Source organism: Arachis hypogaea, chromosome 17, assembly GCF_003086295.3.
Source record: "Arachis hypogaea cultivar Tifrunner chromosome 17, arahy.Tifrunner.gnm2.J5K5, whole genome shotgun sequence".
Taxonomy (NCBI): Eukaryota; Viridiplantae; Streptophyta; class Magnoliopsida; order Fabales; family Fabaceae; genus Arachis; species Arachis hypogaea.
In genome coordinates, this window is record NC_092052.1 from 5697422 (window position 1) to 5715594 (window position 18173).

An 18173-nucleotide genomic window follows, 5' to 3' on the forward strand; every position below is an offset into this window, starting at 1 on the left:
TGGGCTTATCCATTTCAAGAGACCCAATTCAAGTCCAGACCATAAAAGAAGCCCAATTAAAAGCAATGATCCCATGTATAAAAAAAATAAAAGCGATGGATCCACACACTAAGAACTGAAATAGCTAACTAAGCGTTAAGTAATGAAGTGGGTGTAAGGAAAAAAAAAATTACGCTTTCTCTCTCTATATCCCTCTTCCCCCAAAAGTTCCCCCCTTTCTCTTTCTCTCTCTGCAAACCCTAGCTCCGTTCCTTCACCGCCATCGCCATCACAATCACCATGGCTAAGAAGCGAAAGGTTCGACCTTCCGAGCCCGAACCCCCCAAACAAGAGCAAGAGCAAGAGCTTCAACAACAACAGCCACCACACGAAGAACTAACCTTAGATCAACAACAAAGCATGACCATCGATGACGCAGCGCCACAACAAGACCAACCTCAAAACGACATCGCAATAGAAGAAGAACAAAACAACGAAGGAGAAGGAGAAGAAGAAGCAGAAGAAGAACAGCAACAGGAGGATCAGCAGCAACAACAGCAAGGAGGGGGAGAAACCCTAGAAAGCCAGGAAGAGCAGATTCAACAGCAGGCTTCGGGTTCGGATTCGGTCCGGGCCGAGGCTAACGGCTCCGAGCAGCAACAGGAAGAGGAGGACCTCGATTTGGAAGACGAGCCAATCGAGAAGCTTCTAGAACCCTTCACGAAGGAGCAGCTACACTCCCTTGTCAAGCAAGCCGTCGAGAAGCACCCCGATTTCTCCGAAACCGTTCGCCAGCTGGCAGATGTGGACCCCGCACACCGGAAGATCTTCGTCCATGGGCTTGGCTGGGACACTACCGCAGAAACCCTAACCGCCGTGTTCGGAAAATACGGCGAAATTGAAGACTGCAAGGCCGTGACGGACAAAATCTCCGGAAAATCGAAGGGATACGCGTTCATCCAATTCAAGCACCGCGCTGGAGCGCGAAGGGCGCTTAAGCAGCCGCAGAAGAAGATTGGGAACAGAACAACTTCGTGCCAGTTGGCCTCTGCGGGACCTGTTCCGTCGCAGCAGGCGGCCGCGCCGGGTGCCCCGGTTGTGTCAGAGTATACACAGAGGAAGATCTTTGTTAGCAATGTGAGTGCGGAGATTGATCCTCAGAGGCTTCTGGAATTCTTCAAGCAGTTCGGGGAGATTGAGGATGGGCCTCTTGGGATTGACAAGCAGACAGGGAAGCCTAAAGGGTTTGCTCTTTTCGTGTACAAAACAGTTGAGAGTGCGAAGAAGGCGTTGGAGGAGCCAAACAAGAACTTTGAAGGGCACACCCTTTATTGCCAGAAGGCTGTTGATGGTCCCAAAGGGTTCAATAAGGGTGGATTTCATCAGCAGCAGCATCACCATCAACAGCACTATCAGCACCAATCACATCACCATCATCAGGGTCACTTTCATAGGAAGGATAAGAACAAGTATTCCGCTGGTGGGCCTGCACATGGCGGTGGTGCTGGTCACTTGATGGCGCCGTCGGCTCCAGGGCCTGCTGTTGGAGGTTACAATCCTGGTGTGCCACCTGCTGCTGCGGCGCAGGGTCTCAACCCTGCACTTGGGCAGGCGCTGACGGCGTTGCTTGCTAATCAGGGTGCCGGATTGGGACTTGGGAACCTGCTTGGAGGGATCGGTGGTGCTCCTGTGAACCAGCCTGGTCCACCTGCTGGTGGATATGGGACTCAGCCAGCTATGGGATATGGGAACCAGCCGGGGATGCAGCCGCAGTACCAGAATCCTCAGATGGGGCAGAGTAGTGGGGTTAGGCCTCACCCCGGTGCTGGCGCACCTTACATGGGTCATTAGGTGAGTGGCTTATATGGTGCAATCTTTTGTTTTGCATTTTTTTAATTGATGTATATATTTATGCTATTTTTCAATCCTTCTTTTTTTTATTGCATGAATTCATTTATATCCATATGATCAGTCTGTTGGAGATAAGAAAGTGCATAATTTGGGTATTTATAAGATGGATTGAGTATTCATGATATCTTACTATCTCTCAAACAATGTTGGGAAACAGGTGGTATGATAAATGTGTTTTCTTGCATTGAATTGTCTTGATTTTTTTTCCTTCCAAATTCTGAGCGTGGATGAGAATTGTGTGGGAAGCTATTATCTTCTTGCTAGATGTTCCTTTTTTATGGTTTGTTGTAGCATGATGAATGAGCATGGGCAGACTCACTAATATCATCCAATTTGAAAAGATATTCTACATCTCTTTTGTTCAGTTTTGATTAGTGCTGCAATGTATATCCATCCTTAGTTGTGTCACTGTACAGATTTTTTTTTTTTTTAACTCTCCCTTGTTAAATTTGCATGGAACTTATTTGAAATTGGATGTTTACTTTCACAATATAGGATAAGAGGTGGAATATAGGTTCATTACTACTGCTGTTATTACTTTGCAGATCTGTTCTCATCAAGCTTCAAATATTAATATGTTTTGATTTTTATGTGATCATAATAAGCTTGCATTTGATTCTTTGACTGTCTATTGCCCATGCCTTTTTTTTATGAATGGCTTTCTGTTCTTATTTTATTTAATCATTATACAATCCATTACCATGATTTGGATTCTAGTTTGAAACATGACTCTTGAAATTTTTTTTTTTGCAGTACTAGAGGTATGGTTTTTGAAGATCTCATTTTTATTTGTATCTTTTCTTCTAAATCTAATTGGTTTTTTGAAATTAGTCTTTTTATGCTGTATGTATTCACTGTGCAGATACACTCATAGATGCATCAATCATTTAGTTTTGGACACCGCTGATTCTTCTGAAGTACCGGGCAATATTCAAATGCATCTTTTAAATTAGTAGCAAATCATTACTATTGACTACTAAAGACCCAGATTCTGAAACCTGTATTTACTTTCTGCTTGGTAGATTTTTTCTCTTATCATGTTTTTTAAAAACTATGTAGTGCCTCTAGTTCTTATGTGGAATGTTGTGCGACAGTTGAATTTTGGGGCAGAGAAAACTTTGTTACAATAATCTTTTAAATGTTGTGGACCTTATGCAAACTTTCCATTCTGTTTTATTATTATTATTATTGAGTTCTATAAATTATGGCTGCCATCTTCAAGTTATTTATTTACTTGTTTCTATGGCATCCAGCCAAGATTTCTGAAGATTATTGTCTTTCCAAAGGGATTATGTTCTAATTGCAAAAATAAGAATTTATTATTTAAATTTGGCACCACTGGTGTACCTGTTCTTTTTCCATATGTATTAGGACTCTGATTATTATGGAAAAGTTATTCACATTTTAATGCTTTTGAATCGCTTACCTTTCTCTACGATAAATTTTTTTTGGAATGGGCCATTGAAAGTAGACATGATATCATAAAATACAAACGTATGAGTCTTTGATTTTTCGTTATGTACAGTTCAATATATTCAAAGATCATTTTTAAGCTGTTTGGCCAACTCATTAAACCAATATTCTTTCTTATTTACTAGTGAAGATTATAGATGTTAAAATGAATCATCATCTGCCTCATTCTCACTATCCTGTCTCTTTCTTCTGAAAAGTGTGTCTCATTGTTTTTGAGGACGACAAAATGTCCGTTCATTGTAACTCTGTTTTGTAGTTTTTGGTTAAGATCAAAAGAAAAAATTTCTGCTTAGGATTAGTCAAATATTTCATCAGAGGACTGATCAAGATATTTTAGTCAGATTTTTTTTCTATATAATCTTTATTTTGCATCCTTTGATGGAGTTTGGACTTCATTCCCTTCCAAGGCAACAATTGGTGACACATGCTGGTGTGTTCGTCTCGCTGTATATAAGTGTCAAGTGTGCTCTGGTTTGTAGTGAATGTCGTGGAGAAGATCTGATGGGTGCTATCATGTTACCATCTTTGGACTTAACAATGGGTATGTTTTTTTATTTATTTTTCTTGCTGCTGCAAATGATTTGGGAAGGTTTGAGTCAGGTATCATTTCTTATTTTGACTTGCAGAAACTTTTAATTCTATGAACCTATGGGTATAATTTCAACATTTATGGGGACATGTGTTGGAAAAAGAAGTTTTAATTTGATTTTACTATGTGAATGGAGTTGTAGTTCAGTGAATGATGAAAGAGAGAAAGTGTTTTCCCTCAATCTGTATTTCATTCATACAAGATAAAACTTAACCTTGAGTTTTTTATCATACAATCAATTTTGTCCTCTCAAGATGACAACCTTTGTGAGATATTCTTTAACATTTTGAGTATATAACGGATAGCATAAAGATATTGATGATGCAGTTTCAGAAAGGCATCATGATGATGGAGAGGCAGTTGACATGTTTTCTCAAGTCATGATGGTATTCTTGAATGGAGCTGATAAATCTCTAGAGGTGTTATTAGGCAAGGAGTTATGTATGGGAAAATCTATTGGTGCTTCTTTCTTTGAATTGGAAAACTTCTAGAGAGAAGGGTGTTCAAAGTATAATTAGTCATATTAAAGAAGGTTTTGCATGCTATTAACACACAAATTTATGATTACAGTGGTTAATTAACTTTCGTGGATTATTGTTTGCAACCATATAGGGCTCTACCATTGCATGCCTTTGAACTGAATTCTTTGTATTTGTGTTTGCCATTAGTTTGTTGATTTGGAACAGGCAATGACGACATCGACCAAAACCACTCTGATTTCTTCTCTTTAGCCTTACACTCCCCTCCTTTTTGACTTCACTCAAGAATTGGCATTTTGTGAAATATATGGCCAACTACCATTAATGTATGACCAAAAAAACTAAATGTTTATATGAAGTGTAATGTGAATGCATTAAATGGTGATTTAGTTGGGTTCTTACCTTGGTCCATCTCCAACAAGTGGAAGCAACAGAAGTAACTTTGAACCTTGCAAGACTCTAGATCAATGGCTTATTTTCCGAAATATTTACTAAAATTTTATGATGTAGGATAGTTGAAATGAATATAATATTATCGATACTAATATAACATGTTCTAATCACTTATTAACAAGTGAAGTAAGGTTTTTTTTTTTTTAATTTTTGAGTAAGGAATTAAGACAAAAAACAAAGTACAAATTTATATATAAAAATAGGCATTAAAATAATTTTAAAGATTAGTTTAGTGTATGAGTTTAATTTAAATAGGCATTTGCTTTCTCAATTTATTATACCTTTATGCATAAAAATAATAAGAAACGTTATTTATACTAATTGAAATTTTTTAAGATAATATATACACATTCACAAGTAGAATACTGTTAGAGGGGAAAAAAACTTCTGCTTAAATGATTTTATCATGCGTAGATAATGTGAAGAACGGTTCTAGTCATGCAATGTATCAAATATATTTTAGCATATCCATATAACACTATCATTCTTGGTTGAACACGAAAACACTTTTTAAACAAAAAAAAAAAAAAAAAAAACTCAATATAATGTACGATTGTAGGTAAAAATTCTGAAAGGTGTGCTAGGCCTATCTCAAGTCTAATACTATTTTTTATGGACAATTAAGGATCCAATTTTAAATTCATTCCATCAATAAAAGCAGAAATTTTTGGCCAGACTATGTTTTCGAGAGGCTCTTTCTACTGCTGTATTTTGTTTTATAAGGGGCATTTTGCACATGAATAGCTGTTCACGATGTTTCTCAGGTCAGGAATCGGTTTTACATTTTATTCAGGATTGTCCAAAAGCCCAACTAGTTTGGCAAACTTTAGGGATCTTCGATAAACCAGTGGATTTGATGAGTTAGTTCTTACATAACTGCAAACAGCGTCCCTTTAGATTCTTTTCTGGTTTCTAGTGGATTTGGTGTTCGAGAAATAACGAGATGTTTCGTCCTCACTAGCATTGGATCATAGACAAGGTAATTGGTATGGCTTTGTCCTTGGAAAAGGAGCTCCGAAATATTTTTGAGTTGCAACGACTGTCTATCTCCTCCACCATTAGTGGCTCTTGGATTCCCCTTCAGTGGGTACCTTTAAGATTAATTGTGATGTTAGCTATCCTGGCAATGGTGTTCGAGTTGGTTTTGTTTGTGTTAGCAGAGATTGTAAGCGAAGGTGGCAACGAGGCTGTCTGGGAACAATTGAGAGTCGTAGCATTTTGAAAGGAGAGTTGTTTGCTATTTGGAGAGGCTTTCTTTTAGCATGGGACTCGAGACAAAGAGACATTATATGCGAGACAGACTGTGTGAAGACTTTTACTATTGTCAATAATTCACAGGATTGCTCTGGGTTTATTGTCCTTTAGTGTTAAAAATCCGAGATATCATGTCTTGGAAATGGCGTACTGATCTTCGGTTGATCTTGAGAGATGCAAATACAGTAGCAGACATCATGACAAAAACTGCAATGAGGACCCTTTCTCTCCAAGTGGAGCTTCCGTTGCCTTGAAAGGAGTTTGAGAGTAGTATTCAGCGGGACTGTCTTTCTTAAACAGTTTCTTGTTTATTTTTTCTTTTTTAGTTGTTGTTTATTTTCTTTTAAGTCACCAAAAAACCCTCTTATCATCCCGGCCAAAAAAAATCCTCTTATCACCTAACCAACAAAAAAAAAAAGCTAAACTTAAATTTAAAAGTTGATTTGATACTATTTATATTTCTTATCTTTTGTACTCTAGATAAATTAACCTTTTTAAAATGTTATATGTAATACATAATTTGAAAATATAAATTATAAGATCTCCTAGTCACACACACTATGTACTCGTATACATATTTAAGAATTCTATTCACTATTTGGCAATTGACAATATTCGGATATAAGTGCACCATATTAAGAAAAATCAGGCTTTTTTATATAATTAAATATGCTAAAAAATTTAATTTTCAAAATACGCACGGCAGGAAAATGTTACTGAAATACGCAGTGTCAATTCTTGGCCGCCGCCTGCAAAATGGGTTTCCTCTTCATATCAAGTGCGGCGCCCATGAAATGGAACAAAAAGCAGCAGGTACCAACTCACTAGCGGCGGCCACGAAATGGTCCAGCAGCCATGCTGTGGCTGTCGCCCGCGAAATGGGGGACATTTGGGACGGTGGCCACGAATTGGCTCCAGTTCGCTGGCGAACGCGAGTTGGAACTCCGTCACTAAAAGCATATACGCAGTTCTTGGTAATATATTAATAACAACCAGCACCAACCTCATCCACCTGTAGATTGTCCAACCTCAAACGGTGCCTCACTAAGCGCTGCTCAGCATAGTCATTTTGTCTTTTTTTTCCTGCCCACCTATTGGACAACGACAAACTTAAAAAAAAAAATTCCAACCACAAAGGATATCTGATAAAAATCACAAAGTGGGAAGACATATACCATACCTAGTGGCTAAAGAAAAACTATACGGTATCGTGACATTCGGTGCCCAGAAAGATAATCTGTAGTATATCCACGACATGAGCAACATATAACAACCGACCATACCCTCAACACTGTAATCTGTTGCTAAGCACAGCACGATATAACCAATAGAGGACGACGCTACCCCAACTGTAGGTGCAGATGGCATCGTAGTCAGCCAATAACGGCAGATATCGAACATGCACCGTGTTGTTAGCCTTGTCTGGAAGAAGCACACCTCCCAACAAGTAAAGTATGTAATACTGTGCATACTGCATGAGGCCATTATCTTCTAAGTCAAGCGGCATCTGCTGAAGACGAGTTCTGAGCCACTTCAGCTTGATGTTGAACTTCGTTGTCCCTACGTGGCCGGCGGGAACCTCACCTAGAAGTTCATGACACCATTCCCAAATATCTCTTTGGTGAAACTTGCTCCATGACCTCAAAGTACCACTAACAGGCTGACCATCAACAGGTAACCCTAACTGCATTGCTACATCCTCCAGGGTTATCGTACACTCACCTCAAGGGAGGTGAAATGTGTGTGTCTCCGGTCGCCATCGTTCGACAAGGGCACTAATAAGTGGATTGTCATACTTGAAGCGCTTGATCAAAGAGGCGTGGTAAAATCCCGTGCGTCTCAGATAAGGCTCAAGCCTCTGCCGCCTAATTTCCATGCTTGGATCCGCAGGATCTAACATGAAAACATCGACGAACGTGCCATGAGGAGTAAGGACACGTGTCGGCTGCAACATAAGGTAGCAAGAAATACAATAGTTCAAAATACTATAAAAAAATTTTTAAAGATGGAAAAAATTATGTCTTATAATCGCTAACAACAACAATCAGCTTAATGACATAAACTAACCTCATGGAATAAATGTGCCGCTATATGATGTTCGTCCAATTGGTTCAAGTTCTCTTCCGCGTTAACCCCTCCCTCACTCATATTAAAAAATTTTTTTCCAGCACAGCCCTCCCACCTCCTCCTAGCTTCCTTTTACCACTTATACAAAATTATTTTTTTTACCATATGTTCCTTGCAACCGTGCATGAGGTCCCCCCCCCAACCCCACAACCCTTTTATAATGGTCTTGGCTCCCTTTCCAAGTGTCTCCTGCCTCCCAACATAGCCAATGCATGTGAGGTACGGTTCCTGCAGCTACTACTTTGAGCACCATTTCGTGGGCGCCACGCACGAGGTCCTCTAATTCGTGGTCGCCGCCAGCAGATTAGCCCACTTCGCATGCGCTGGCCCTGAGATGCACTACTTCGTGTGCACCGTCGTTGAGGTTGCTCCATTTCGTTCATGGCAGCAACGAAATGATGAAAGCTGCTGTGCCTGCGCCATTTCGTTGGCGACACCCCTAAATTGATGCCTAATTCCATTTCGTGTTCGCCGGGCAGGAATGAACCATGCGTATTTTAGGATCAGTTTCAACGGGTGCGTATTTTGAGAATAAAATTTTTTCACATATTTAATTATATAAAAAAGCCAAGAAAAACCATATATTGTCATTCAATCAAAGCCCGGGCTGTAATAACTTTTCAGATTTTAATGTTTTTGTTAAAGGTCTTTATGTTCCTCTTCTTTGTTTTTGGTTTTGAGTGAGCTAACCTATTTTTAAGTCCAAGATGTTTCTATTGACAAATTAAGGGCCCAATTTTAAAATCATTCCATCAGGGAAAAAAAAAAGAAATTTTTAAATTTTACACCCGTGAAGTTGACATCACACATTCAAGTTCAACCAATTAAAAGCGCTAAATAGTACTCCCTATTTTTTTTATAAATAAATAAATAAATATTATTTAAATACATTTATCCTTTTCTTTAACTTTTTTAAAAGTTTTTTCTTTTTCATTAATCTGTTTCTAAAACACAAACTCATTAACTCTCTCTCAAAAGAAACAAACAAAACAGACCCAAAAAAACACACACATCACTGAGTGTCCCCTCACAAACCCTAATCACCCCAAGTCCCAACCACCTTCTTTTGCTGCTTCTACTGTCACAGTGACCAAGCTCCTTCTTTGGCCTAAAACAACTCAAAAGGAACCCTTTTTTCTTTTTATGCATACCCACTAAAATTTTTCCACTAGTTCAGCTCAATAGCTCATGGTTCTTCTGCTCACCAGCATCATTGATTCAAAGGGCAAGTAAAAATTCAATCTTTTTATGATATCTTTGCATTTTCAATCAATATTTGATACTCCAGTTCATCTTTTAGTTTAGGGTATTGAGTTGTTTTTGTTGGCCTGGTGAGGTTTGTGTGTGGGGTAATATTTGGAGTTAGGTTTTGATTGGTGAGAGAGAGAGGAGAAGCAGTTATGGTGACTGCTGAGAATGAGATTGGTGTTGAGGATCATCAGAAGGAGGCTAGTGCTCCAAAGTCTCCATGGAAGACACCTGTAGCTGATGATGGGAATGGAGCTGAGGTTTCTGTGATGATGGGGAATGAGTCTTGGCCTGCTCTTTCTGATGCACAGAGACCCAAGAATGTTGATCCAGTTGCTGCTAAGTCTGAGGATTCAGCAGCTTCTGTGAAAAGTGTTGTTGAGGTTTCTCCAAGGCCTCCTACACTGCAGGTTAGTTTATAAATAATAATATCGTCATCATCATCATCTTTATCATTATTGTTATTGTTAGCATTATGAGTGCAAAAGTTTTTGTTGATTCATGGTGTTTCTTTAGTTCATCTCTATGTATGGATTGCCTTATATGTACTGTCAACCGAATTTATGTTTCGAATAGATGTTATGTGTATTCTTTGATTTTTGTAGTTAAGGATTGACCTAAAATGCTGGAGATATATATGAATAAATAACATTGGAGTCCTAAAGTTTAATGAAATCTGTAGTGTTTGGTACTACTATTTTTTTTTCCCAGCAATACTTGTTTTTGTTGTGATAAAAATAGAAGTTGAATGCTTAAAGAGTTGCGTTTTTTTTTTTAATTAATGTTGTTTGTTTTCCTTGTGACTTTGCATGGGGCTGATAATCAGCAGAAGTCGAATGGTCCTGGAAACAATCCGTTACATAAGATGCCATCCCGCCATCAGAAACCAGGTGCTAAGCGCAACACAAGTGGCGCGCCTCCCTTTCCTGTATCGATACCTTATCATCAACCAGCAGTTACTCCGGTTTATCAAATGGTGCCTGTGCCACCTCATCTTGCCATTCCCGGATATGGTTTCCCTCCTGGTCCTGGGCCTTATCCAAGTGTTGAGAACCCTATGGTGAAACCGGGGTCTCAGTCACCAAGACCAGCTTTTGGCCCACCTGCTCATCCTGTCGATGCCAAAAATGCTCCGCCGTCCCCGCGAGGGGATCCAAATGCATACTCTGCTAATTTTTCTACTGGAAGACCGAATATGCAAGAACAAGGTGAACACTTAAATCACGGTTGGCATCATCAAAGGCCTTTCCCTACCAGAGCAAACATACCAATGCAACAGGGTATGGGCCCGAGGAACTTTGTAAGACCTCCATTTTTCGGTCCCACTCCAGGATATATGGTTGGTCCTGGCTTTCCAGGTAAAATTCTATTCACTTATCTATATGCATGCACACATTTTAGCAAATACACTCTTTTCTTTTTGTCTTGAATTTCTCCATCAGTTATTTCTCTTAATCCAATTTTAATCTTCTGAACAGGACATGTTCCAGTATGGTATGGCCCCCCCATGCCACCTGCTCTCCCCATTAGAGGAACCCCTCCTCGGCATTTTGTTCCGTATCCTGTCAGTCCATCTTCTCAATCACTGCCTCCAGAAACCGTAGCTTTGAGGGCTAGCATTGTTAAACAGATAGACTACTATTTTAGGTACATAATTTAATCACTGATTACGGCTTATATACCTTAATCCTGCATGGTCATGATTTGTTAACTACAATTAAGAAACTGGCGTGTGATAAAATATTTCTTGGCTGTTCTTTCCAATTTTGTCTGACAAATGTTTCTCAGGGATAAAATGCTTTTGTACCACACTCATCAACTGAGTCTTCTAGATAAGGATGAATTCATATATTTAACTATTAGGTGGCATTGTAAGAGGATTATTGCATTAGATGGTGAATCGGATCGGTTTGTAATTTTTATGTTAAAGCAACTGAATCTATAATAACTTTTTGTTTGCAAAAGTAAGCCATGCAAAAGTTACAACACATAGAATGAGCTAATAAATGTACTACTCTATATTGCACTCCGAGAATAAACAAATGTAAGTTGCATGACATAGACTGCTTATACAGCAGACTGCTGACTTCAGAGCCTTTTCTTGGCAGTGATGAAAATCTGCAGAATGATCATTACCTTATTTCCTTGATGGATGACCAAGGATGGGTTCCAATATCCATTGTAGCTGGCTTTAAAAGGGTATGTCCAATGAATAACTTGTACTCCAATTTTGTTACACTTTTTCACATATGCCATATATTCCCATATGCTGGTGTTTTCTATAATATGTAATTACATTCTGATTCCTGCTTGCCTTATGTGATGTGAACTTTTGTCGTTGTAGGTCAAGAAGATGAGTACTGACATACCTTTCATCCTTGATGCACTTCAGAGTTCTGATGTTGTGGAAGTGCAGGTTTGATTCAGATAGATTATCTTAGCTTGCCTAGTTTATTTTTTTTACTGCTTTTCTACTAGAGCAAACCATGTTTAAGCATCTCACTTGCTCTGGAATCTAGTTTATTGCTTTACCTACCTTGTTACAAATTTGATTCTTCTGTTGGTACTGCTTCTATTTTGTTCTTGTTTGTTTTGAATATTAACATCAGGAACTGGTTATTTCAATTGTTTATAGTACATTGATTTATCTGTTTTTTGACGGTTTTCTTTGAATATCGCATTCTAGTTTCGTTTTATAATGTGTAGATTTTATGTTTTATATCATGGAATAACCTCTTCATACTTTTGGAGTTAGTTTTTTAAGTTACCACAGCATAAATGACATGAAAGTTTGGTATATTTTTTGGATTAATTTCTTTTTTCTTCATGTTATATAAGTTAGTCTCATTCGTTACTTTTAATTTTACAGGGTGACAAGATAAGGAAATACAATAACTGGTCAAAATGGATCCGAGGTTCTTCAGGAAATTTAGGATCATCTGCTGAACAGATTCAACCGAGGCAAGTCGTAGAAGATGCATTGAAATCTTCAGAGAATACGGAAGTTGATGGAGATAAGACCAAGGATATTTCTGAAGCAAATTTTAAAGATGCTGCTCAAAACCATATCCAGTCAAACACAGATACTTCACAATCTTCGCATATGAATCATGAGCAGGATAGTGAGATCCATCATTCAAAGAATAATTCTCACGCAGCAACTGGTCAAAGAGTCAAATACTCTAATCACAATACAACCAATAGTAATTTAAGCTTCTACTACAAAGAAACTGATGCCAAAATATTTGATGATACTGAGACTGGAAATGCGGATGTTTCGGCTGATACGGATATTAGAGACCTTTCCAATGATTTCTGTCATACATTTATGCTTGATGAAGAGATAGAGCTTGAGCAGAAGATGCAAAAGAAGACTGAGGTTTCTTCTCCTAGAAGGTACTGCACATTGACAATCTGTAGTTGCTTATCGATATCTCGATTAAACTTACATCTATTTCCTGGTTCTGTTTTATCTTTGCGAAAGTTTTCACTTTTCTTATGAACATTCATCTGATATTAATTTGTTGTCCAAAAGGATGGATGATGACGATGATGAGATGGCTGTCATTGAACAAGATGTACAGAGACTTGTGATCGTTACCCAGGTATTGCTGTTTATAATTTTCATATTGATCGTTACCCAGGATGGATGATAACCCACTTTTAATTTTCTTAAAAGTGGGTTATCATTCGAATTAAGTATTGGTTTACATTGCTTCATAGCTCAAATTGTACCACTGATGAAACATTAGAACTAATTTGATTGTTGAATTTATTCAATAGAACTTTTACTATTTTCTATTTCAATGTTCAGAATAATGATTCTAAACAAGGGTCCAGAGGTTCTGGTAAAGAATCAAAATCCCTCTCCAATGAGCTTGCTTCTGCAATAAACGATGGGCTTTATTTCTTTGAGCAGGTTGACACACTAATATTTATATTTCAGCAATCCTTGTTTATATTGTCTATAATCATTGTCGTTGTCTTCATGTTATTAATTTTTAGTCGCCTCACCTAATTATCAACAGGAACTGAAACATAGACGGTCTAATCGTAGAAAGAATAATAATGATAATAGAGATCGAAACTTAAAATCTCCAAGCCATACTTCAGGAGTATCTAATACTGGTGGAAGTGGCATGCATGAAGAATCTGGAAGCAGTAATTCTCGAAGGAAACAGAAAACTTATCACAAGCAACCATCTTATATAAAGCAGCGCTTTTTCTCTAGCAATTTTAGAAATCATGGAACCGCTCGTAACTCCACCGGGATCATATCTGAAAGCCCACCTAGTAATTCGGTTGGGTTTTTCTTTGCTTCCACACCTGAAAATCATTGGTCAGTTCAAAATGATTATACCCTTGAATATAATCTTAGGTTGCTTTCTTTCTTTCCAATTTCAAATAAAATTTTCTTAGATAATGAATAATGAATATGAAGTTATTATTGATTCTCAGGAGTATGCCATATTTTTAACTCCCTAACGGCATGTTGATTCTTTAGTTTGATCACTGAAAAGCTCCTTCCAATTATTCTCTTAATTTTGCAGTCTCAAACCCTCCAAATTGAGTAGTTCGCCGCATGGTGGTCTTTCGAGTAGTTCTCCTGTGGGCTCCATGCCAAAATCTTTCCCACCTTTTCAGCATCCAAGTCACCAACTTTTAGAAGAAAACGGTTTCAAACAGCAAAAGTACGTTATTATACTTGACTATGATATACGTGTAATAAGGTCTAGGACTATATTGAACATGTAATTTCAAAATTTCTCATGAGGTTATTCTTCCCTTCAGGTACGTGAAGTATCATAAACGATGCTTGAATGATCGAAAGAAACTTGGAATCGGTTGCAGTGAGGTGGATTTCTATCAACTTCCTATGAGCAACTATATTTTTTGTTACTATTATTTTTATTGTGAATTTATGTTTAAAGCGTCATCCATTTTTTGGTACTTGAAATTAAGAGTTCTTTTCTGAAGATGTTGGACATCACACAGCATTGTCAAAATATCAAACATGATGTGGGGCTTCATTAGCTTGGTCTTTTGAATTAGGCCTTGAATTTTTTTTAATACAATTTTTATGATATTTAATACTTGTATTTGTTCATTATGTTCCTTTTACATTACTTGCTAATTCTGGTAGACATTTCCCCTTTTGTTTGCATTTATCTATGCAGGAAATGAATACACTATACCGTTTTTGGTGCTATTTTCTTCGCGACATGTTTGTTCCTTCTATGTATAATGAATTTAAGAAACTGGCAAAGGAAGATGCAGCTGCCAATTATAATTATGGCATAGAATGTCTTTTCAGATTCTACAGGTATCAATGTCATATTAAGCTTTTCAAATTGTAGAATGATTTCAAGGTTTTCATGTACAGTCAAATGTTAGTTTAGATAAGTATGTTATACTATAATTTTAAAGAATTCATGGGTATTGTATTGTTGTTCTAATTTTCGAGTAACTCGTGTTCAGTTATGGTTTGGAGAAGGAATTCAGGGAAGATCTGTACAAGGATTTTGAACAGCTTACTCTGGAATTCTATCAGAAGGGAAATCTCTATGGCTTGGAAAAATACTGGTGAAACCTATTTACTCTTGCTTCCTAATTATTTGACTCGAATTTTTTGTTAGGCGATATTTTCATGTTTCCATCATTGGCAGGGCATTTCACCACTATCGCAAGGCACACGAACCGTTGAATAAGCACCCTGAGCTGGACAGGTTGCTCCGAGAAGATTACCGAAGTTTGGACGATTTCCGCGCCAAGGAAAAGCACACGGTGAAAGAGGACGCCGATTAGGCCCCAAGTGTCCCAATTTTGATGGCATCCCAATTTTGAAAAGAGCTCTAACTTTTTAACATTGTGTGTTTGGAGTAGCAGCCTTGCTTTTTGGGTTTGAATGCAAAAGAAAGAAAGGGGAAGATTGTTTTTTTTGTTCAAATATTTATAAAAACTGTGGTTTTGATGATGCAGGGTTGCTGATTGCCAAGTTTCTTCTTTTGATGGATATATCATTCTATATGGTATACAACTGATTCCTTTCTTTTTGAGACACTTTGTGGAGACACCCTTTTCTTGTCTCCAAAAAATGTTGTACATATAAGTTGATAGACTTAGAAGAAAGTTGTGTAACATTGTTACATCATAAGGGAAATAGGGTCCTTCTTTTTACTTTTGGGAGAGTAAAAAAAGAAAAAAGAAAAAAGAAAGGGGAGGGTTGTACTTATTTATGTCTGCGCCAAATTTGAACAATAAGAGTGAGAATCATTTTGTAACCTTTTCATGTGCCCAATTGATTTATCTGTCATGTCATGCTAAATTGCATATGACAAATACAAAGTTAATATTTTTTTTGAGTTGTCTACGGTATCCTTAGTCCGATATGCCAAGGGATAATCGATATGCTAAGGGATAATCCGTCGCCAATTTGAGTTCAATTTAAAGGTTTGTTGGTCAAAGGATTGGTGGATGTACAAGGTGGGATTCGAATTTCTAATACTTGGTTGATTCGAATTTTTAATACTTGGTTAAACAGACAAGTGAGGTGAGCACTTGACGAATTACTGAAGAATTTGAGGCCAATCATGAAATGAACAAATATCAACTTAAAACGTTGATTTGATTTAGGGCCAATATTTACTCACTTTTTTACCGTATGAGATTTCATTTGACAAAACAAATATATATTACAATCCGTTTCTATTTTCAAAATATTCCAACAAACACCCTATTGGAAAATTTGCTTCCATTTTCAACCACTCTTTAGAATGCTATAAAAATTAAAAACACAATCCGGCTCTAGATGTCAATTAATTTATTGTGTAAATAGTCAAAATAATTTAAGCGCGCCTTAATTTAGTTATTGAAATATATCAAATATTTTAAAGTAGTCATTGAAAAATATAATTAAATTAGATAAGTTTGATTCACTATTATATCTTTTAGGAGGGGTCAATTTGAAATTTTTAATCTTTCGAAGACTATATTAATGTACAAGTCTTCTTTTAAAAATTATTTTGACTATTTCTTAATTTACTAATACTAGGGAGATAATTATTTATAGTTACCTTATTTAATTTATCATTTATATTTTTATATACTTAACAACCAAATTTACATACTTATTACATCTAATATTATATATTTATGTCAGAAATAATAATTAATAGATATAAAATAAGATAATTTTAGACTGATTTAAGCTAGTTTTTATTATTTCTCAAATATTTTTTCTAAATTTATCCATGTAAATTGAAAATAAAAAAAATAGGTAACTATATTTGTCTAGATTCATTGCTATGTTTCTTATTTTAAATTATTTATCTTAATCTGATTTTATAAATCCAATCCGTTGGCTATTAAATACCAGAATTTGGAAGGATTTGACGGCTTTTTATTTTTTGTATTATAATATAGGTAGTGTTTTTTAATAATGTGAAATTTTAGTGCATTTTTTATTTTGTATGAATACTACTTATACCTTGATTCAAAATAAAATGAGACCCAAAAAGATTAAATGTCTATCATGTAAAGGTAAGCTTTCGGCACTTTTGTCTGACCAGCACAATAAAGAAGGTCTAGTTCTACTTATTCGAATAAGTAACTACCTCTTAAAAATATCTTCTACTATTTTTTATTTGTCTAAAAAAGATATTTCAATAATTTTTTTAGATAAACAGAACGATCATTTATCATAAAAGATAAAACTACTCTATAAAATAATTATTTTTTTTACTATAAACACACTGAACAATAATTAGGTATATTAAGAATCCAATATATTAAAAATTTGTCTAAAATTTATGCTAATTTAAACATCGAAATCTCTTCTAAGTACCACCACCTACCTCCTCACGAGGAACTCAGACGCGGTCTCAAAAGGGGTTTGGATCTTCACGTCCAAGCCTAAAAGCAACAAAATTTTAGGCAACTCTCAGAACATTAACGTCATTGTCGGAGACCTAAAAATTTACACCCAATCATGGTGGATAACCAATTTGAAGATAGACACACTGTATCTGAGTCCGAACCGAAACGGATACTATATATGAGAGAGTCAGATTTGTGGGTTTTATTTTTTATTCTTTTAAAGTTTACACATCTAAGGATCATATTTGTATTTCAACACTAAAAATTTTTTTGAACATGCAAATCAGACCCTCCAATTTGTTTTACATCGAAACAAATTTTATTTCACCATAATTCAACCCATTCGATTTGTGTACTATGAAAATCTAACCCTCAAATTTAAATCCGATTTATTATTTAAAATAAAAATAAAATAAAATTCATATAGAAAAACATACCAATTAATTATGATATCGAATTACACACCATTTTTTTCCATTACTAAAAAAATTAGCCGGATTTGACACGGTGAAAATGTGCATATATATTGAGTGAATATAGATATTTGATCTCATGCCATCTTAATATGTGCCAGCCTTTTATTTCCATATATATATATATATATATATATATTAAAAAAGCACACTAGTCACACTCATTCTATTCTTTATGACCCTTTTCTCTGAAGTCTAAACTCTTTTGTCACTGAGAAACACAAGGAGACTTTGATTTGGAAAAAAAAAATGGAGACTGTGATCTTTAGAAGAATTGTGTTGATGGTGATGATGACTTCAATGATGGTAAAG

General features: G+C 36.4%; 2 protein-coding genes across 3 annotated transcripts; both read left to right on the forward strand.

The window, feature by feature from the left end:
• Positions 1 to 105: 105 nt before the first annotated feature.
• On the forward strand, positions 106 to 3092 carry LOC112764938 (UBP1-associated protein 2B). The gene is made up of 2 exons (XM_025810777.3): positions 106 to 1830; positions 2753 to 3092. The coding sequence occupies exon 1, from the start codon at positions 280 to 282 to the stop codon at positions 1828 to 1830; it is 1551 nt and encodes a 516-aa protein (XP_025666562.1). The 5' UTR covers positions 106 to 279; the 3' UTR covers positions 2753 to 3092.
• A 6060-nt stretch (positions 3093 to 9152) lies between these two features.
• On the forward strand, positions 9153 to 15796 carry LOC112764939 (la-related protein 1A). Of its 2 annotated transcripts, none has more exons than XM_025810782.3 (14): positions 9153 to 9923; positions 10340 to 10871; positions 10992 to 11160; positions 11622 to 11712; positions 11858 to 11929; positions 12383 to 12909; positions 13049 to 13118; positions 13328 to 13432; positions 13542 to 13852; positions 14064 to 14204; positions 14305 to 14368; positions 14691 to 14836; positions 14992 to 15096; positions 15180 to 15796. In XM_025810782.3, exons 1-14 carry the CDS (start codon positions 9666 to 9668, stop codon positions 15316 to 15318), a joined length of 2730 nt encoding a protein of 909 aa, XP_025666567.1. In that variant the 5' UTR covers positions 9153 to 9665; the 3' UTR covers positions 15319 to 15796. The 2 variants fall into 2 exon arrangements, with proteins under 2 accessions (XP_025666567.1, XP_025666568.1); XM_025810783.3 differs by having other exon boundaries at positions 9183 to 9923; positions 10343 to 10871.
• The last annotated feature ends 2377 nt before the right edge of the window (positions 15797 to 18173 follow it).